Below are 16,772 nucleotides of genomic sequence, written 5' to 3' on the forward strand. Positions count from 1 at the left end.
AGAATCAACAACTGGGATCTCATCTTACTAAAAAGCTTCTGTACTTCAAAAGAAACCATCAGCAGAACTAAGAGACAATCTACAATGTGGGAAAAAATTTTTACCAGCTGTTCCTCAGACAAAGGACTATTATCAAGGATATATAAAGATCTCAAAACAATCAGTCCACCCAAATATAAAGACCCAGTTCAAAAATGGGCATCCGAAATGATCAGACATTTCTCAGACAAAGAATTAAAAGCAGCAAGAAAATATTTGAAAAAATGTTCCACAGCACTGGTCATTCGAGAGATGCAGATGAAAACAACACTGAGATTCTACCTCACCCCACAAAGAATGGCTGCTATCAAGAAATCACACAATAACAAATGTTGGCGGGCTTGTGGGGAGAAAGGAACCCTTCTCCATTGTTGGTGGGAGTGCACACTAGTGCAACCACTATGGAAGTCAATATGGAGATACCTCAAAGAGCTTGGACTGGAGGTTCCATTTGACCCAGCCATCCCTCTGCTGGGTATCTTTCCAAGAGAACTAAAAGAATCATATCACAGAGAAGTATGTGCACCCATGTTTATAGCGGCACAGTTTGTAATAGCTAAATCTTGGAAACAGCCTATTTGCCCATCAGTTGGAAACTGGATAAAGAAGTTGTAGTTTTTCTATAAAATGGAATATTAGCCATAAAGAACGAGAAAATAGATTCATTCATAGGAAAATGGATACATATTGAAGATATACTCCTAAGTGAAATAAATAAGTCACACATGTGTAAATACCGAATAGTTTCCCTGGTGTAAATAATCTGCAACAATGCATAAGATTCTAATAAGATTACTGACATTTAGAAATGGGAACTAAGGAGCTAAAAGTGTAGGGAAGGTGGGATGGGTTGTGGAAGAGTAAAAAGGGAAAAGAAAAAAATGTGAGATAATGAAAAGATGAAAATAAAGTGTTTGTAGATGGGGAGGGGAGGAGGGGGTGAAGGGAGGGCAGAGGTAAGGGGAAAAAATGAGAATCAAGAATTGTCATGTAGAGGTACAAGATCCCAACAATGAATGTAACTGTACTGTATCCCTAAAATGTACCAATAAACTCAATTAAAGCTGAAAAAAAAAAGATTAAAGAAATAACTTACTTTTTAAAATATATATGATTAGGCAATAAAATGCACTCTAGAAGCTATTACTTTGTAAAAAAATCACTAATGTATTAATAATTTACTTCTTAACCATTTAAAAATTAATTAATTTTCTTTTTTTTTTTTTTTTGGAGACAAGGTCTGGCTTTGTAGTTCAGGTTGGTCTTGAACTCACTATGCAGTCCAGACTGGCCGCAAACTCACAACAATCCTCCTGCCTCAGCCTTCCCAGTGCTGGGATTACAGGTTCATGCCACCATGCCCAATTTTAACCATTTTTAAATCAGATATATATAAAAAATTAAAAAATCTGAGTATTACATTACTTAAAAAGCCAACTCAACCTATATATATTTTTAGTTTGTTGTTCTCCATATATTCACCTTATATTTAGAGATATACAGTTGTCCAAATAAAGGCACAATTTTGTATGTTTACTTCAAAAATAATTTGCATAAAACATACATATCTTTTACATGTTATTTTGGTACAATTAAAATTCACAAGTCAAAACCTAATCAAAAATATCCTTGGCTATATTAAATTTTTCAATGCAAATACAAATTATTGAACTGATAATGTCCTAGAATATTAAAATTTTGGCTTTTTCCAATCTCTCTTCTTTCCAAGCTACTTCTTTCCCTACTGGCTATTATTAATTTACCTTGAAGTCACCTTCTTCAGTAGCTTTTTAATCTCATTAATTTTACAGGTATGCTTTTCATGGATAACCACAAATGCATTACAACCATCTGGTGGCGGCTCATCAGCAGCAATCTAAGATTTCAAAGATGATTGTTAGCTACTGTAGTTAATAATTACAATATATTTATTAAAACTCACATTACTTTGATTCAAATAAGTCATTCACTACTCTTAAATTATTGTTCTATTTAAATTTTAAAAATTACATACAGGTAGAATCTAAGAAATATTTTAACAAAATAAATTTTATCCTAGGAAATACATGCTTCAAAGTTATTAAAATTATTCTATTAGAATTTTAATTATAGTTTATTTCAGTGATGTGCCCTCATCCCAAGTAACTATAAAATACTTACATATTCACTAATAATCAATGACAAAAGTGATGCCGCATTCAATAAACTATGGAACTAAAACAGTAAGTTTGCAGGTCATTTTGAACTATAGATGGTCACATTAAATAGCTCTATGTACATGAGTAACATGCTTCTTTGTATTTTCACATACCTGTTGAAACATCTGAATAGTTGGAGAGTATGCCCTTATAGAGAAAGCAAACTTTAAAAAATTGATGTGTAAATCATCTAAAAACTGTCCAGCTTTCTTCAGAATTAAATTGTAGTAAGAATAAGCTGATTCTGTAAGAACCATAAAAAAGAAAAGGACGTTAATATTTTATATCTGATACATTGAAACATCCCTTACTAGAAAGCTAACTTAATCACTGTGACGCAGTTGTATTTTAAGTTTGGTAATGGGTGACTCTAGAGAAAAATGGAAAAATAAAAAACTATTAATAACACTATTTTAGATCTTTCAGTGATCACTGAGCAATCTACACAAGATCAGATGAAGGAAATCTTGCCATTAACACATATTTGGAACATGCCTGCATTTCAGAACAATCCATCCCAACACTGTGGGGTTATAATACAAGGATAAGTCCAATACACAATTTAAGAAAAGAAATTATGAATAGCAAAACACCTTAAAGAATATAGTTAATACATTTTATAGTACATGTATGAAGAAATTCTATTGTGATTTGGCACAGATAGCTAAGCGTATTTACTGTGTTCATGATATTTTAGGAGACAAAAATGTTAACCAGCCCTTTAGGAGTATGTGTCATCTTGTCTGGAACTGAAATAAACTAATCTGAGCTTCTGCTTCCCTCCTCTAAAACCATCTCCAAAGAGCCTAAGGACACAAAGGAGAAGGATGGATCCTAGAATTCAATTTTATAACACTCCAACACCTCCAGGGATAGAGAACCCTTGAAAGAGGCAAAGGCAGAAAAGAATGGAAGACTAGAGTTGGTAACACTGATGGGGATAAAAAGGGAACAAACTTTTCAATCTGTGACCTTCCCCTCCCCTTCCCTCTTCTTCCCCCTCCTCTCCCCTCCCCTCCCCTCCCCTCTCCTTTCATTTCTTTTCCTTTCCTTTCCTTTCTCTTCCTTTCTTCTTTTCTTCTGCTGGGGATTGAACCCAAGGCCTTTGCACTGAGCTTCATGTAACAATAGATTACTTCCTGATTCTATGGGCCAAACTTGTTTATTTTAATTTTTTTTCCTCTACAGCTGGGCCCTTTTCTTCTAACTGCCCCAGGTGCAATCATTATCTGCATTGCTGCCACTGTGTTAGGAAACTGCAGTTCCATTCTAGGTTCAGCCAGAGATAGTAAGGTAATAACAGGGCAGAGCTAGAGTTTGTCTGGTATGAGCACCCATAGCTTGGACCCTGGATATTTTCCGGTAATGTCTTTACTCTTGTATCTTGGCATTTGTTTAATAACTGTTAGAATCTTCCTTTACAAAAAACAGTTGGGGTAGATGCTATGCAGTTCCTAGGGTTATGGTTCGTAGATGTGAAGACAAACGACTAAAGGGTCAGGCTGAAACAAGACTGTACCACCAGATATTCTCCTTCTTAGAGAGAAAAAAAGGGTGATCTAATTGGAAGGAGACATTCTGGGGGCACAGGATACTGGACTGCTTGCTGAATGCAATAATGTTTGTTACTTGTTCCAAAACTTTTCGGCCCTTGACCTTCAGGTTCCTCTCTATGACAATCCACTCAGGGCACAGTTGCTCTGTGAGACCTGAGACTCAGGAAACCAATGTAAATATGTGGACATTATTGCTTTTACTGTAAATAATTCTTCTGTCTTTGATCCAGGGATCCTAGGTCTCTGCCTGCATCCATTAAAATAATCTTTTAGCCTTCCAAGCAGGGAAAAATCTTAAGACTCTTTAGAGTACTTAACATTTACAACAAAAATGGAATGCTGACACAGGGTTTCTGAAGAATAAAATACTGGCTCCAACGGTTCAATTATTAGGATTGGAGAGATATTCTTGAGCACAAATAGAATACTACCACAACTGTATAGTCAATCCCTTTGGTTGTATGTTAATGAAGAGAAAGTGAAGGGGAATAAACAGGCCAAGAACTGGAAAGTAAGTTCAGGTATTTCCCCAACTGGCTTGGTGGCACCTTATGACAAAATTGCTCCTACAGTCAATCATGCCAACCTATAGCTTTCCAAAGATGAGGGTTTACTGCACTAGATCATGGCTAATATAGGGTAAAAATCTCTCCACTCTTTCCATTTTTGACAAAAAGCTCAGAAATAAAACGACAAAAATTAAAAAAAAAAAACAGGATATGGAAGCAATACTGAAAGACTGTAAGAACTAGAAAGTCTAAAAAAAAAACCCTAGAAAATATTGACTAAATTAGGTATAAGTAAATAGACACCATGGAAAACAGAGAGGAGAAATAAAGAATACAGAAGGTGAAAGTGAGGAAAATGAAAATAAAAAAGGAAAGGGAAAAATGTTGGGAGTAAAGGATAGATACAAAGGAGATTTACAGTAGGTATACTTGTAGACTGTATAGCAGAAAACTAAGGAAATGGTACAGAATGAATGAAGAAAACTATAACCCAAGAAAACTGCATAATTAAAAAGAGTAACATAACTACACATGAAACATGAAACAATATATGAAATGTCAACATCACAATATCCTCTAGGAAGAATGTGGGACTATAAAATTTAAAATCCTATAAAGTACAAATTATGAAGTGTATACATAAACGTGTATTTGGAGAACTCAAGGGCCATTATACATGAGGCATCAAGAAGAGTAAATTTAATATATCTAAGAAATAACTGGAGAATCTACATTATAAAGCCTGATGGTAACAGGAGATGAGTAAATTAAGGGGTTGAGAATGACAGAAAGTTGTAAATGTATGCTCTGATGATGTAGAAAAATATGTCACTAACAAAAATGCAAAACAGGGAAAATTAAGCAGAAATTAAAATAAACTCAGTGATTTCTCATATTTATCAGCCAAGAGAAAAGTCAACTAAAGCCAAAAAAATACATAGAGAAACTCATGTATACTTAAGAATTACAAAGATAAAAACTAAAAAAGAATACTGTGAATCATATCACACAGTGGCAAGGGGAAGAAAGGGTCACCAGCCATTTCACTGTTACAGCAAGAGACCAAGAAACTAAAAGAGGAGGCCAAGGACTCAGGACTTTCAGACATGTTATTTCTTTGGTTTGAAATACAGAAAGGAAGGTCAGATGCAAGTTTGGCCAACCCCTGTTCATCAAGCTTTGGCTTTAATATCATTTGTTTTAGAAAGATATTCCCCTGGCCTATCAAATCTAACACGTTAAATGCTCTGATAGGACTCCATACCATCTCTAGATCAGTTCTCAAAACTATAGAATTATAAATTATTTGTATAATTGCATAATTCTGTAAACAATTGAAGCCATAAGCTGAAAGAAATAATCTTTTGCAGAGTTGGATATTTCCATTCCTGGCACACAAAAAAGGTATTCAATAAATTTCTTGAATATTTAATAAATGCACAGACCTCCACATTATAGGCAATAATATTATAGACAATATCAACAGATTATGCATAAGAATATGCAAACTCTTGTTACTCTTAAACAAACCATCAGTTTAATCATCAGAGACTGAGAACTTGGGAGTTATGGTAAGTTTTCCTCCAAGAATCAAAAAATAATGCAAGTAAGATTCACCTTTAATACTAAACATTACATAATAGATCAGAGATATGCCCTTAAAAAGACATAATAGCTATAAGGTCAGCAAGAAAATAACGTAACTAACGAAATAACGTAACAAAATGTGACTATACCAGTCAAAAGGGATTGGTTATCCATGGACAAAAAAAAGTCAACAGAAATGAATGTGGGTAGTATCTACAAACAGACATGGAATTTGTCAAGGTTCTCCCTAATGTGGTGATAGATAAAGAATTCAGGAGCTTTAGAAAGTGAACGTCTGTAATTTATGTATAACCAGAAAAATTATCTCTATTATTAAATAGAGATGACTTGGGCTATTTTAGCTGTTTTGTTACTTATGTATTTATTTTTTTTGTACTGGGGATCAAACCCAGGACCTTGTGCTTGGGAGGAAGACAGCGGAACCATTGAACTAAATCCCTGGCCCTTAGCTTATGTTTTAAATGACTATATTTATGCTCACTAACCTGATGAAATTTTGCCTTTTTGATTTTTTCTTCTTTTATCTTTAACATCATCTTTTATTCAATTGTTGTCAACTGGCACCTAATATATACAAATCACTCTAATATAAAAAAAAAAAGCTGCAGCCTTCACAGTTAGCTACTGAATCAGCTTACTCCTGTCATGGCAAAATGTTTTGAAAGATTTAACAACACTGATCTCTAACTTTCTCAACCTCTATTCATACCTTAACCTATCATACCAGTGAAATGATGCTCACAAAAGTCATAGTTATTTTTCTTAAGTTAAAGGCACAAAATGTTTGATATTTATATCTCTCTATCTGTTTACACTACTTGATAACATTGATAACTTACCATTTAATATTCTCCCACTTCATGACATGACACTTTCTGGGTTTTTACCTACTTCTACAGGTACTTTTCTTAGTCTCTGTTATGTGTTCTTCCCACACTATCCCTTAAACATTGGTGTTTTTCCAAATTCTGCTCTTAGGTCCTATTTTATTTGCATCCTGTGCCTCTTCCCTGTAACTTCAATTACCCTCTTCAAATTGACAAGCCCCTTTTGTCCTAGAATTTTTACCTAAATTTCTCACTCATGGCAGCTTAATGGATATCTCCACCTGGATATTCCACAAGCATTTCAAATGTGACACATCTAAACTACAATCATCTGCCAAACCCAAATCCAGTTCATGGGTACAAGTAAATAAATTATAAAGCCATAATATTTTCTGAAAATCTTTTGTACTAACATAACCATCAACTTTATTTGTATATAAACAATTAAAATGTTCAAGGGCTTTGAGAATTACACTCTCATATCCTGAGCATATGGAGAAGTAAAAATAATCAGAGAATTTCTGGAGTCAGATAAATCTCAGTTGGCATTTCCAACTCACTATACAAAACTACACAAGATAACTAAAACCATGATGAAAACCTGACACATTAATTTATCCTATTTTTAACTGAATGCTACAACTAAAATTATTATGCAAATAAAAAATAACAAATGACATTTTCTTAATGATTTGCAAGATGACTTACTAACTGGTCAAAATTCCTCCACATGGTTCACTTCTATTTCTTGGTACTTTCCTTCCCTACCACCTGGCTAAATCCTATTATTCAACTCAACTCCAGCATTCATCTCTGCAAATGCTGTCCTGCTGTCTCTGAAATACGGACTAGGTGACTATCTTATGTATTCATGCTGTGCACATTCCTATTAAAGCTCTCATCACCTAATAGTATACTTCATTGTGTTGCTGTCTCCATCATATAGAGTCCTAAGAACATAGAACATTTATTCATCTTAGTATTACCAGCAAGCAGGGCCCAGCATCTCTTATGCTAAAACAATTATTAAATAATGAAGATTTTCAGAAAAGAATTTTTAAAAATATCATTAAAGGCACCTCTGAACTCTTCTCTTAAAAATTCATTAAATCATAAAACTGCTTAACTTCAAGGTTGCTTGAGCAAAGATGCTCTAGTAAATGACCACTTAATTTGAAACTGTTTGTTTACATTTACACTCAGGAATAAAATCATGCACTATTTAATCACCCAGGGAAGAGTTTTCTGTGTCTAATCACTAAAGCTATTCCTTAAGTTAGTCCATGTTCATGACATCAATTCTCTGTAGTAATAAGAAAATAACCAGTCATTAAGAATAATTATGCCTTTAGCCTCTACTTCGAAAGTTCATTTTTTTATATCTTTAACCTTTTTTTTTTTTTTTTTTTTTGGTATTGGAGATTGAACTCTGGTTCTTACGCTTGCAAGGCAGGCGGTGGAACTACTGAGCTAAATCCCCAGGTATATCTTTAATCTTTCAAAAAATTTCTATTTATATAGTTCTTGCTATGTAGCACAGGCTGGCCTCAAACTCATGGCAATCTTGCCTTAGCCTCCTGGGTGCTGGGACAACAGGCTCTTTAATCTTTTAACCTCCCTAATAAATACATTAATACTTGCTAATTTGGATGAAGATATACATTTGTAAGCACAAATTTATATTCCAAAACATACATAAGACAGGAATTACTAATTCTGCTTAGAGTGAAATGAAAACATATTGGAGATCAGACTTTTTGAGGGCAAGTATTAAAAATCTCTTTAAGAGGGGAAAGGTAATAAGGGAAAGAAAAAAATAGGAGAAAATGAAAAAATGGAAATAAAATGTTTGTAAATGGGGAGGGGAGGAGGGGGTGAAGGGAGGGCAGGGACAAGGGGAAAAAATGAGAACCAAGACCTGTCATGTAAAGTTACAAGATCCCAATGATGAATGTAACTGTACTGTATACCTAAAATGTACCAATGAACTCAATGAAGAAAAAAAAAAGTCTCTTTAAGAGCAAATATACCCTGGCTAACAAAAATGTAATACTGCATAGAATGTGTATCATAAAGCGTGAACCTTAAGGTTGACTATAGGCTTTGGATAATAATAATGATGTATCATTATAGGTTCATCAATTCTAACAAATGTATCACTAGGGTAGGGAATGCTGACATCAATGGAAGCTATTCATGTGAAGGTAGGAAGTAAATGGGAAATTTCTGTATTCTTTGCTCACTTTTGTTGTAAGTTTAAAACTGCTTTAAAAATAAATTCTAATAAAAAATACTAGTACTAGATGCAAAACTAAGAATAATTTAAATAAATGTACATATAAGGAAAGCCATAACTCAACAATTTTGATAATGCAATATCCAAACATTATTAATTATATGAGTTTACTTACAATAAGGTATTAGGGCCATATGCTTTTGGAAATAGATACTTGAGGTTTCCATTAAACACCTTTTTAAATTTAATATTCAGATTTACTAACTCTATTCAGAATTTAGTTACCATTAAAGACAATAAAGTCAATGTGTGCACATAAATATAAACTTTGTAAGTTAAGTTTTGCAGTTTACTTACCTCTTTGTTTATAAATCTCTAATTCTCGTACTGTCTCCAAAAACTGCCAAAATTTTTCATTACTTTCTTCTGCCATAAATTCACTATTTAAAAAAAGTAATCAGTTAATCGAAATAAAAAAATGATTTAGACACTATAAACTATACTTTAGAACTAAATCATATATTATGACAATTATAAAACCTCTACAAACAGTAATGTCAAATTACTGATTTCCATTCACTATAACACAAGAAAATTGATTATTCTTACCTCAGGTATCATTCTAAACTATGGGCATATAAAAATGCCAGGAAAAAGACTGCATATGAAATTATTTTTGGCATTTCTTTATAATAAACACTAAAAAATGGATAATTTATGTTCTCCATATGAAATAGCACTGAGAAATATAATTTAGTGAGGATGATGAGAGAGCATTATATTAAGGAAAAATCATTTACTTATTTGCACAATCTTTTTATTACTTAAAACAGTAAAGACCTTAACAAAAAAATTGGATATGGATGTATTACACTAGGCCTTTGCCTTAAAGCCTAAAGAAACTTTCATTTTTTTGCACAACAGTATAAAGAAAAAATGCCCAAAATCTTTTAGAAATTGTAAAATAAAGATTATTTGGTTCTGTACAGACCAAAGTATAAAATACTATGAACAAGTAAAGTAGAAAGAGCCACCAAGCAGATAGTACACATCCTTTGTTATTGCCCACTTTGTCTTTCTCTCTAGTCTTGGTAAATTTTAACCAATGCTTAATATAAAATGGAAAGCATTGAGAATGTACAGCAAGCACAGAATAACTCATTCTTGTGAGTTTGAGATGGCACTAAAGAGGGTAAAGGAAATGAGAAAAATTCATTCATTAATATAAACATAAAAAAGATAGCAATTTAAACAAAAACTTCAAAACCACTACTGCTACTAATGATGACCAAACTCAATGGCTTGAGAAAAATAAAGGAAACACTAATTGGATATGAAAAGGTACAAAACATTAAATAGGGGCAACACTTAATACTACACTGATTTGATCAAATAGCTACAGATATACTCAAATACAGGTTGAATATTCCTCATGTGAAATGTTTTGGACCAGAAATATTTCAGATTTTTCTGAATTTTAGAATATCTGTATATATACAGAACAAGGTATTCTGAGAAGGGGACCCAAATCAAAACATGAAATTTATTTGTTTTTCTTACACATGACCTGAAGGTAATTTTATATTACATTTTTAGTGTATCTGTGTTTTGACAGCACCCTGTCATATAAAGTCAGGTATGGAATTCTCCACTTGTGGTGTTATATTGATACTCAAAAAGTTTGGAAGCCTGTGTGGACCAGAGTGGCACGGGTACACAGGTCTCAGGTAGGGCCCTGCCCAGACAACAGCAGCTTGGGCTCAGGCCCCAGCCAAAGGCCCGCCTGGAAAACAGCTCTACAGGCCCACAGAGAACAGCCAGAGGCCTACCCAGATTCCATCAGTAAGTGTGTGCAGACCCCAGCCAGAAGGCCCATGAACCAGAGTGGCAAAGGGGTACTGGTCCCAGCCAGATGTCTGTTCAGACACCAGCGGCTTGGGCCTGCAGGACCTACCCAAAGGGCCAACTGGAAAACAGCTGTGCAGGTCACAGCCAGAGGATTGCCAAGATACCATTGGTAAGTATGCACAGATCCAAACCAGAACCCTGCTCAGACACCAGTGACATGGGTGTACAGCCCCCAGCCAAAGGGCCTCCCAGACAACAGCTATGCAGGTGTGCAGGACCCAGCCAGAGGCAAACCTAGATACCATCCTAAATATAAGCAGGCCCCAGCCAGATAAGTGCACAGTGCAGGGATTCAAAAGGCCGCCAATGAACCCAAGAATTGGTTCAGTGGTGAGCAGCAGAGAGGAGGCCTCTCTGAGGCTTGCTGAGAATTGAAGCCCACTGGACTAGCAAAAAGTCACCTCAACAAAGTACAGAAGGCAGCATCTGTTGAAATGAGAAGACACATAAACAAGACTCAAAACCAGACTTCCAGATCACCTAAGGCAACCCCAAAGGGAAACAAGATGGAAAAACCTGATATTCAACCATCTGGACTCCCTGAACTAGCAATGAAAGAGGATGTGGAAAAAAATGAAATCAGAAATAATTTCTCAGGTAACAACAGAGATTGTGTCCATAGTGCAAGATATGATTAATAACTGTAGAGCAGACAAAGATTAAAAAAAAAATAGAGGAGCTGAGGAACATGATGGAATCCCAGTACAGGAAACAAATGGAATCCATAAAACAGATGCAAACAGATATCCAGGAATTAAAAATTCCACTGAAAGTTTACACAGCAGAATGAGCCAATTTGAGGACAGAATATCAGATATAGAAGACAGGATTGCAATTAGTGTCCAAGAAAAGAAAAATTTCTTAAAAATGGTAAGGGACCAGGCCGGGGATTTAGCTCAGCGGTTTGATGGCCTGCCTTGCAAGCACAAGGACCTGAGTTCAATCCCCAGTATCAAAAAAAAAGGTAAGGGACCATGAGAAATCAATCCAGAAGCTGCTAGATGAAGCAAAGAATAAAAACATAAAACTAATTGGAGTCAATGAAGAAACAGGAGAGTGTGCAAACAACATAAAAAAAAAATTTGTTCACATTAGTAATGGCAGAAAACTTCCCAAGCAAGGTAAAAGAATTGGACTCCAACTAGATATGATTAAAAAAAAAAAAAAACAACCTATGCCTAGGCATATAATAGTTAAGATTCCAGAAACCCAATAGAGGAACAAAATTCTACGAGCAGTTAGAGAAAAGAAAAAAATCACATACAAAGGAAAATCCATCAGAATCACAGCAAACTTCTCAACACAAACTCAAGAAGAGCCTAGAATGAAGTATTTAAAGCCCTAAAAGAAAATAACCCCATCCTAGATTGATGTACCCTGCAAAACTATCTTTCAAAATTAATGGAGAAATAAAGATACTTTTATGACAAAGTACCTGAGGAACTTCATGAATACCAAGCTAGCATTCCAAAAAATTTTTAAAAACCTCTCAGGAAAAGATAATGAAGATCACAACTTCAGGAAGTGCGCTGAATGAATCCATCAGTCAAGACAAGAAATTAAATGCAAAGGGAGAGAATCCAACAACATGAAAAGGTCATGACAAGGATAAGTCAATACTTAACAGTTATGACCATCAATTTTAATGGTCTCAATTCACCAATCAAAAGAAACAGACTAGCAGCATGGGTCAAGAAACAAGATCAAACAATATGCTACATACAAGAACACACTTAATTCAAAAAGAAACTCATAGACTGAAAGTTAAAGGGTCAAAATGTGAAACAGGAAGAAAAGGGCTAAAGGTATAGGGAAAGTGAGAAGGGCAGGGGAAACGTAATAAGGGAAAAGAAAAAACATGGGAAAATGAAAAAACAGAAATAAAGTGTTTGTAAATGGGGAGAGGAGGAGGGGTTGAAGGGAGGGCAGGGACAAGGGGAAAAAATGAGAACCAAGACCTGTCATGTAAAGGTACAAGATCCCAATGAATGTAACTGTACTGTATACCTAAAGTGTACCAATAAACTCAATGAGAGAAAAAAAAAGTTAAAGGGTCAAAAACAATACTCCATGTGACAGGAACCTGAAAAAAGGCAGGAATACCTTTCCTATTTGCAGATCAAATGGATTTCAAAGCAACACTAATTAAGAGAAACAAAGAAGGTCATTATATCCTTTTAAAGGGAACGATCCAAGAGGAAGAACTGACAATCATAAATATATATGCACCAAATACTAGTGCACCCAACTATCTAACAGATGTGAAAAAATCAAGCACTGATACAGTAGTACTGGGAGACCTCAATACCCCACTGTAACAAATAGATACATCAACTAGACAAAAAATAAACAACAAAATACTAGAACTCAATCAGACTCTTGAACAAATGGACTTAACAGAGATTTACAGAGTGTTCCACCCTACAAATCAAGAACACATATTCTTTTTGGTTGCACATGGATCTTTCTCCAAAATACACCACATACTTGCTCAAAGAATGCATTTAAGTAACTGCAAAGGAACTGAAGTTATCTCTGTATATGTATTATCAGACCATAGTGTGATAAAATTGGAGATCAATATCAAGAGAAACCACATGAATTTCATAAACACATGGAAATAGAACAACACACTTCTGAACAACCAAGGGTCACACAGGAAATTAAAGAAGAAATCAGACAGTTTCTACAATTAAATGACAATGCCCATACAACATACTGGAAATCAATGGGACACAATGAAAGCAGTCTTGTGAGGGAAATTCATAGCAGAAAATACTCATATTAGGAAAACAGAGCAAGCTCAAATAAACAACCTAATGCTGAACCTCAAGCTTCTAGAAAAAGAAGAGTAGGACAAGGCCAAAGCTCACAGAAGGGAGGAAAGTATAAAGATCAGAGCAGAAATCAATGCAATGGAGACTAAGAGAATGATACAAAAAAATCAGTGAAGCAAAGAGCTGGTTCTTCGAAAGAATAAACAAAATTGACAAACCCTTAGCCAACCTTATCAAAAAAAGGAAGCTAAAACTTGGAAACAATCTAATTGTCTATCAACTGCAGAATGGATAAAGAAAATGTGTTTTTTAAAAAAAATGGAGTACTACTCAGCCATGAAGAATGAGAAACTAGAGACATTTATAGCTAAATGGATGTACATTGAGGCCATACACCTAAGTGAAATAAACAGGTCACACATACATAAATATGGAATAGTTTCTCTGGTGTGAGAAACTGAAAGTGTAAATAAGAATCAAAATATATAACAGATAATGTGAAATAGTAATACAAAGTTCAAGTGGAAGGGGAAGTGGGAGGGGTAGGGGAAAGGGAAGAAGAGAAAGGAATAAATTTAAGAAAAAGAAAAAATGGAAACAAAGTCTTTGTAAATGAGGAAGGGTGGAGGGGTTGAATGGAGGGCAGGGGAACAGGGGGAAAAAAATCAAGATATATTATGTAAAGGCACAATCTCCCAATAATGAGTGTTAGCACACTGTATACCTAAAATGTACCAATAAAATTAATGAATTAAAAAAAGATTTGTGGTGCTCAACTTTTACTTTAAACCATAGGTAAAAGTATGAATGATTCTTCAAAATGATCATCCTAAGAAAGCACTCACACGTTTTTCCTTAACATACCACTGCCCTAAGCACTTTTGGAAATCTTCTGGAATTTCCAGCTCTGTGACAGGCTTCAGATGAAATGGCTGAGTATATCCATGAACCAAATGCCTATCCTATGCAGCAAAGGACTATCAAGCCCACACTCTTGGTCTTCTGTCCAGAGCACATATTCCCAGAATTTTCTAATTTTAGCATCCTTTATTATATGAATGAGAAACTTTCAAATTATCAATTGCTGAATCCTTTTCCTTTAACTATTCCTCTTTTATGTTTTTCCTCTCTTACCGTAGTACAAGCAGCAAGGAGAAATCCAGTAGCACCATCAACATTTTGCTTGGAAATCTTCTCAGTGAACTATCTTGAGTTCATTGCTTCAAGCTGTTTTTCACCATCTGTAGACACCAACCTAACCAGTACTCTGCTGGTAATAACAAGGGTCACCTTTCTTCCATTTTCTAATAACATGTACCTCATTTTCTTTTGAGCCCTTGCTAGAACTCTCTTCAATGTTCATATTTCTATCAATATCCTGTCAACACTATGTATTTTCCAAGGTGACAGCAGGTAGTTCTATTATGCTTTACTTTGTTGTTAGTCAATAGGATTACCCTCAATGTCAAAATTTTTCATTTGGCAGTCTCCTCATGGACTTTTTCTACCACATTTCTCAAAAGTTTTCTATCCTTTGTTCAATTCCAAAACTACTTTACATTTTTAGGTATCTGTTACAGCAACATCCCACTTTTTAACATCAAAATCTGTATTTATTTCAGGTACAGAGATTTAGCTCAATGGTGCAGCACCTGTCTGGCAAGAGCAAGGTCCTGAGTTTGATCCCCGGTATAAAAACAAAACAAAACAAAAAACTGTATTGGTTTTCTAGATACTTTGTAACAAATTATCAAAAACTAAGTGGCTTGAAGCAAAAGAAACTTATTCTCTCATGATTTTGGGAGAGCAGACATCCAAAAATCAAGGGGTTGATAACACTGCATTTCTTTTGAAGCTCTAAGGAGACCTCTTTCCTTGCCTCTTTCAGCTGTGATGGTTTCATGAGTTCCTTAGCTTAAGGATGATTAACTCCACCTTCACATGGCTTCTCCTTCACTCAGTCTTTCCATCAGTCTCTTACAAGGATATTCTGGGGTCCACCCACATAACCCACTATTAACCAAGATTCTTAATTGCAAAGCCCTCTTATCCATTCACAGGTTTGGGAGTTAGAATGTGGACATATCTTTGAGAGCGCTAGCTTTCCATCCACCACAAATAACTTGGTAAATCAGAACCGAGTTAGATTGGAAAGGACCTCAAGGAGCACCCTACAGACATTCCAACTCAGACTTTTGAGCCAAGTAGAAATTCAGACACTGCAACTAGCAGTCTAAAGTTAGGTTTTTGGGCCAAAATCATCCGTTTAAAAAAAAATCACTGTAGCTTTGTAATGTAACTTGAAATCTAGGATGGTGATGCCTCCCGCTTTTCTCTTTGTAGCTCAGGATTGCTTTTACTATTCTGGGTCTCTTCTGATTCCATATGAATGGATAAAGAAAACATGGCATTTATACCCAACAGAGTATTACTCTGCCATAAAGAACGATAAACTTGAGCCATTTATTGAAAAATGGATGCACCTTGAGACCACAGTGTTAAGTGAAATAAATCAGACACACAAGCTTAAATATCACGTGGTTTCTCTTTGGTGAGAAACCTCAAAATATAAAGAGCAAAATAAATAGGACATTTCGAGATACATCTTTCACAAAAGGGAGCAGGACCAAGAAGTGGAGGGAAGGGGTAGGGAGAGAAGAAAGGATTGAACAAAGAATTAAATTGTGTTATGCTTCACGGAATATAATCAGCATGTACCGCAAGCTTGTACCAATAAAAAAAAGAAAAAAAAAACCCTTCAACTCGGCTAACAGAAAGTTTCTACTCCTGTTTACTAGACTATTAAGGGACAAATTTCGTTCTTGCAGAGTTAATGACCTCATAGAACTAATTACAATGGAAAAGATTTAAAAAATGTGAGCAGTGAGCCTAGGACGCAACAGCATGATTCCAAATATGAACCCAGGTGCTTCCAGCAGACTCTGCCTTACTCCCCCAAAGAAACGCCACACCGGTCCCCGTTTTTTTCTTTTTGTCTCCTGTAAAGTCAGTGCTAATAAAATCCGCGCGGAGTAAACCGCCAGAGGTGAGGAGAACGACGCCCGGAGCCGGGAGGAGCCGCCAGGGGGCGCCGCAGAGGAGCCGGGCCGCGAG

The 16,772-nt window shown here is 35.3% G+C and overlaps 1 protein-coding gene across 1 annotated transcript in view; it reads right to left on the minus strand.

Moving 5' to 3' along the window:
• The window catches only part of Uggt2 (UDP-glucose glycoprotein glucosyltransferase 2), a 175,517-nt gene extending 160,667 nt beyond the window's left edge, over nt 1-14,850 (minus strand). Inside the window, exons 1-4 of the mRNA XM_019208509.2 lie at nt 14,793-14,850; nt 9,331-9,413; nt 2,351-2,481; nt 1,803-1,915 (exon numbers count right to left, since the gene is read on the minus strand). Coding sequence (XP_019064054.2) covers nt 1,803-1,915; nt 2,351-2,481; nt 9,331-9,413; nt 14,793-14,836 — 371 coding nt within the window. The 5' untranslated portion in view covers nt 14,837-14,850. The remainder of the gene's footprint in view (nt 1-1,802; nt 1,916-2,350; nt 2,482-9,330; nt 9,414-14,792) is intronic.
• Between the last annotated feature and the right edge of the window lie 1,922 nt (nt 14,851-16,772).

Source organism: Fukomys damarensis, unplaced genomic scaffold (genome assembly GCF_012274545.1).
Source record: "Fukomys damarensis isolate Sample0158 unplaced genomic scaffold, DMR_v1.0_HiC HiC_scaffold_6, whole genome shotgun sequence".
Taxonomy (NCBI): Eukaryota; Metazoa; Chordata; class Mammalia; order Rodentia; family Bathyergidae; genus Fukomys; species Fukomys damarensis.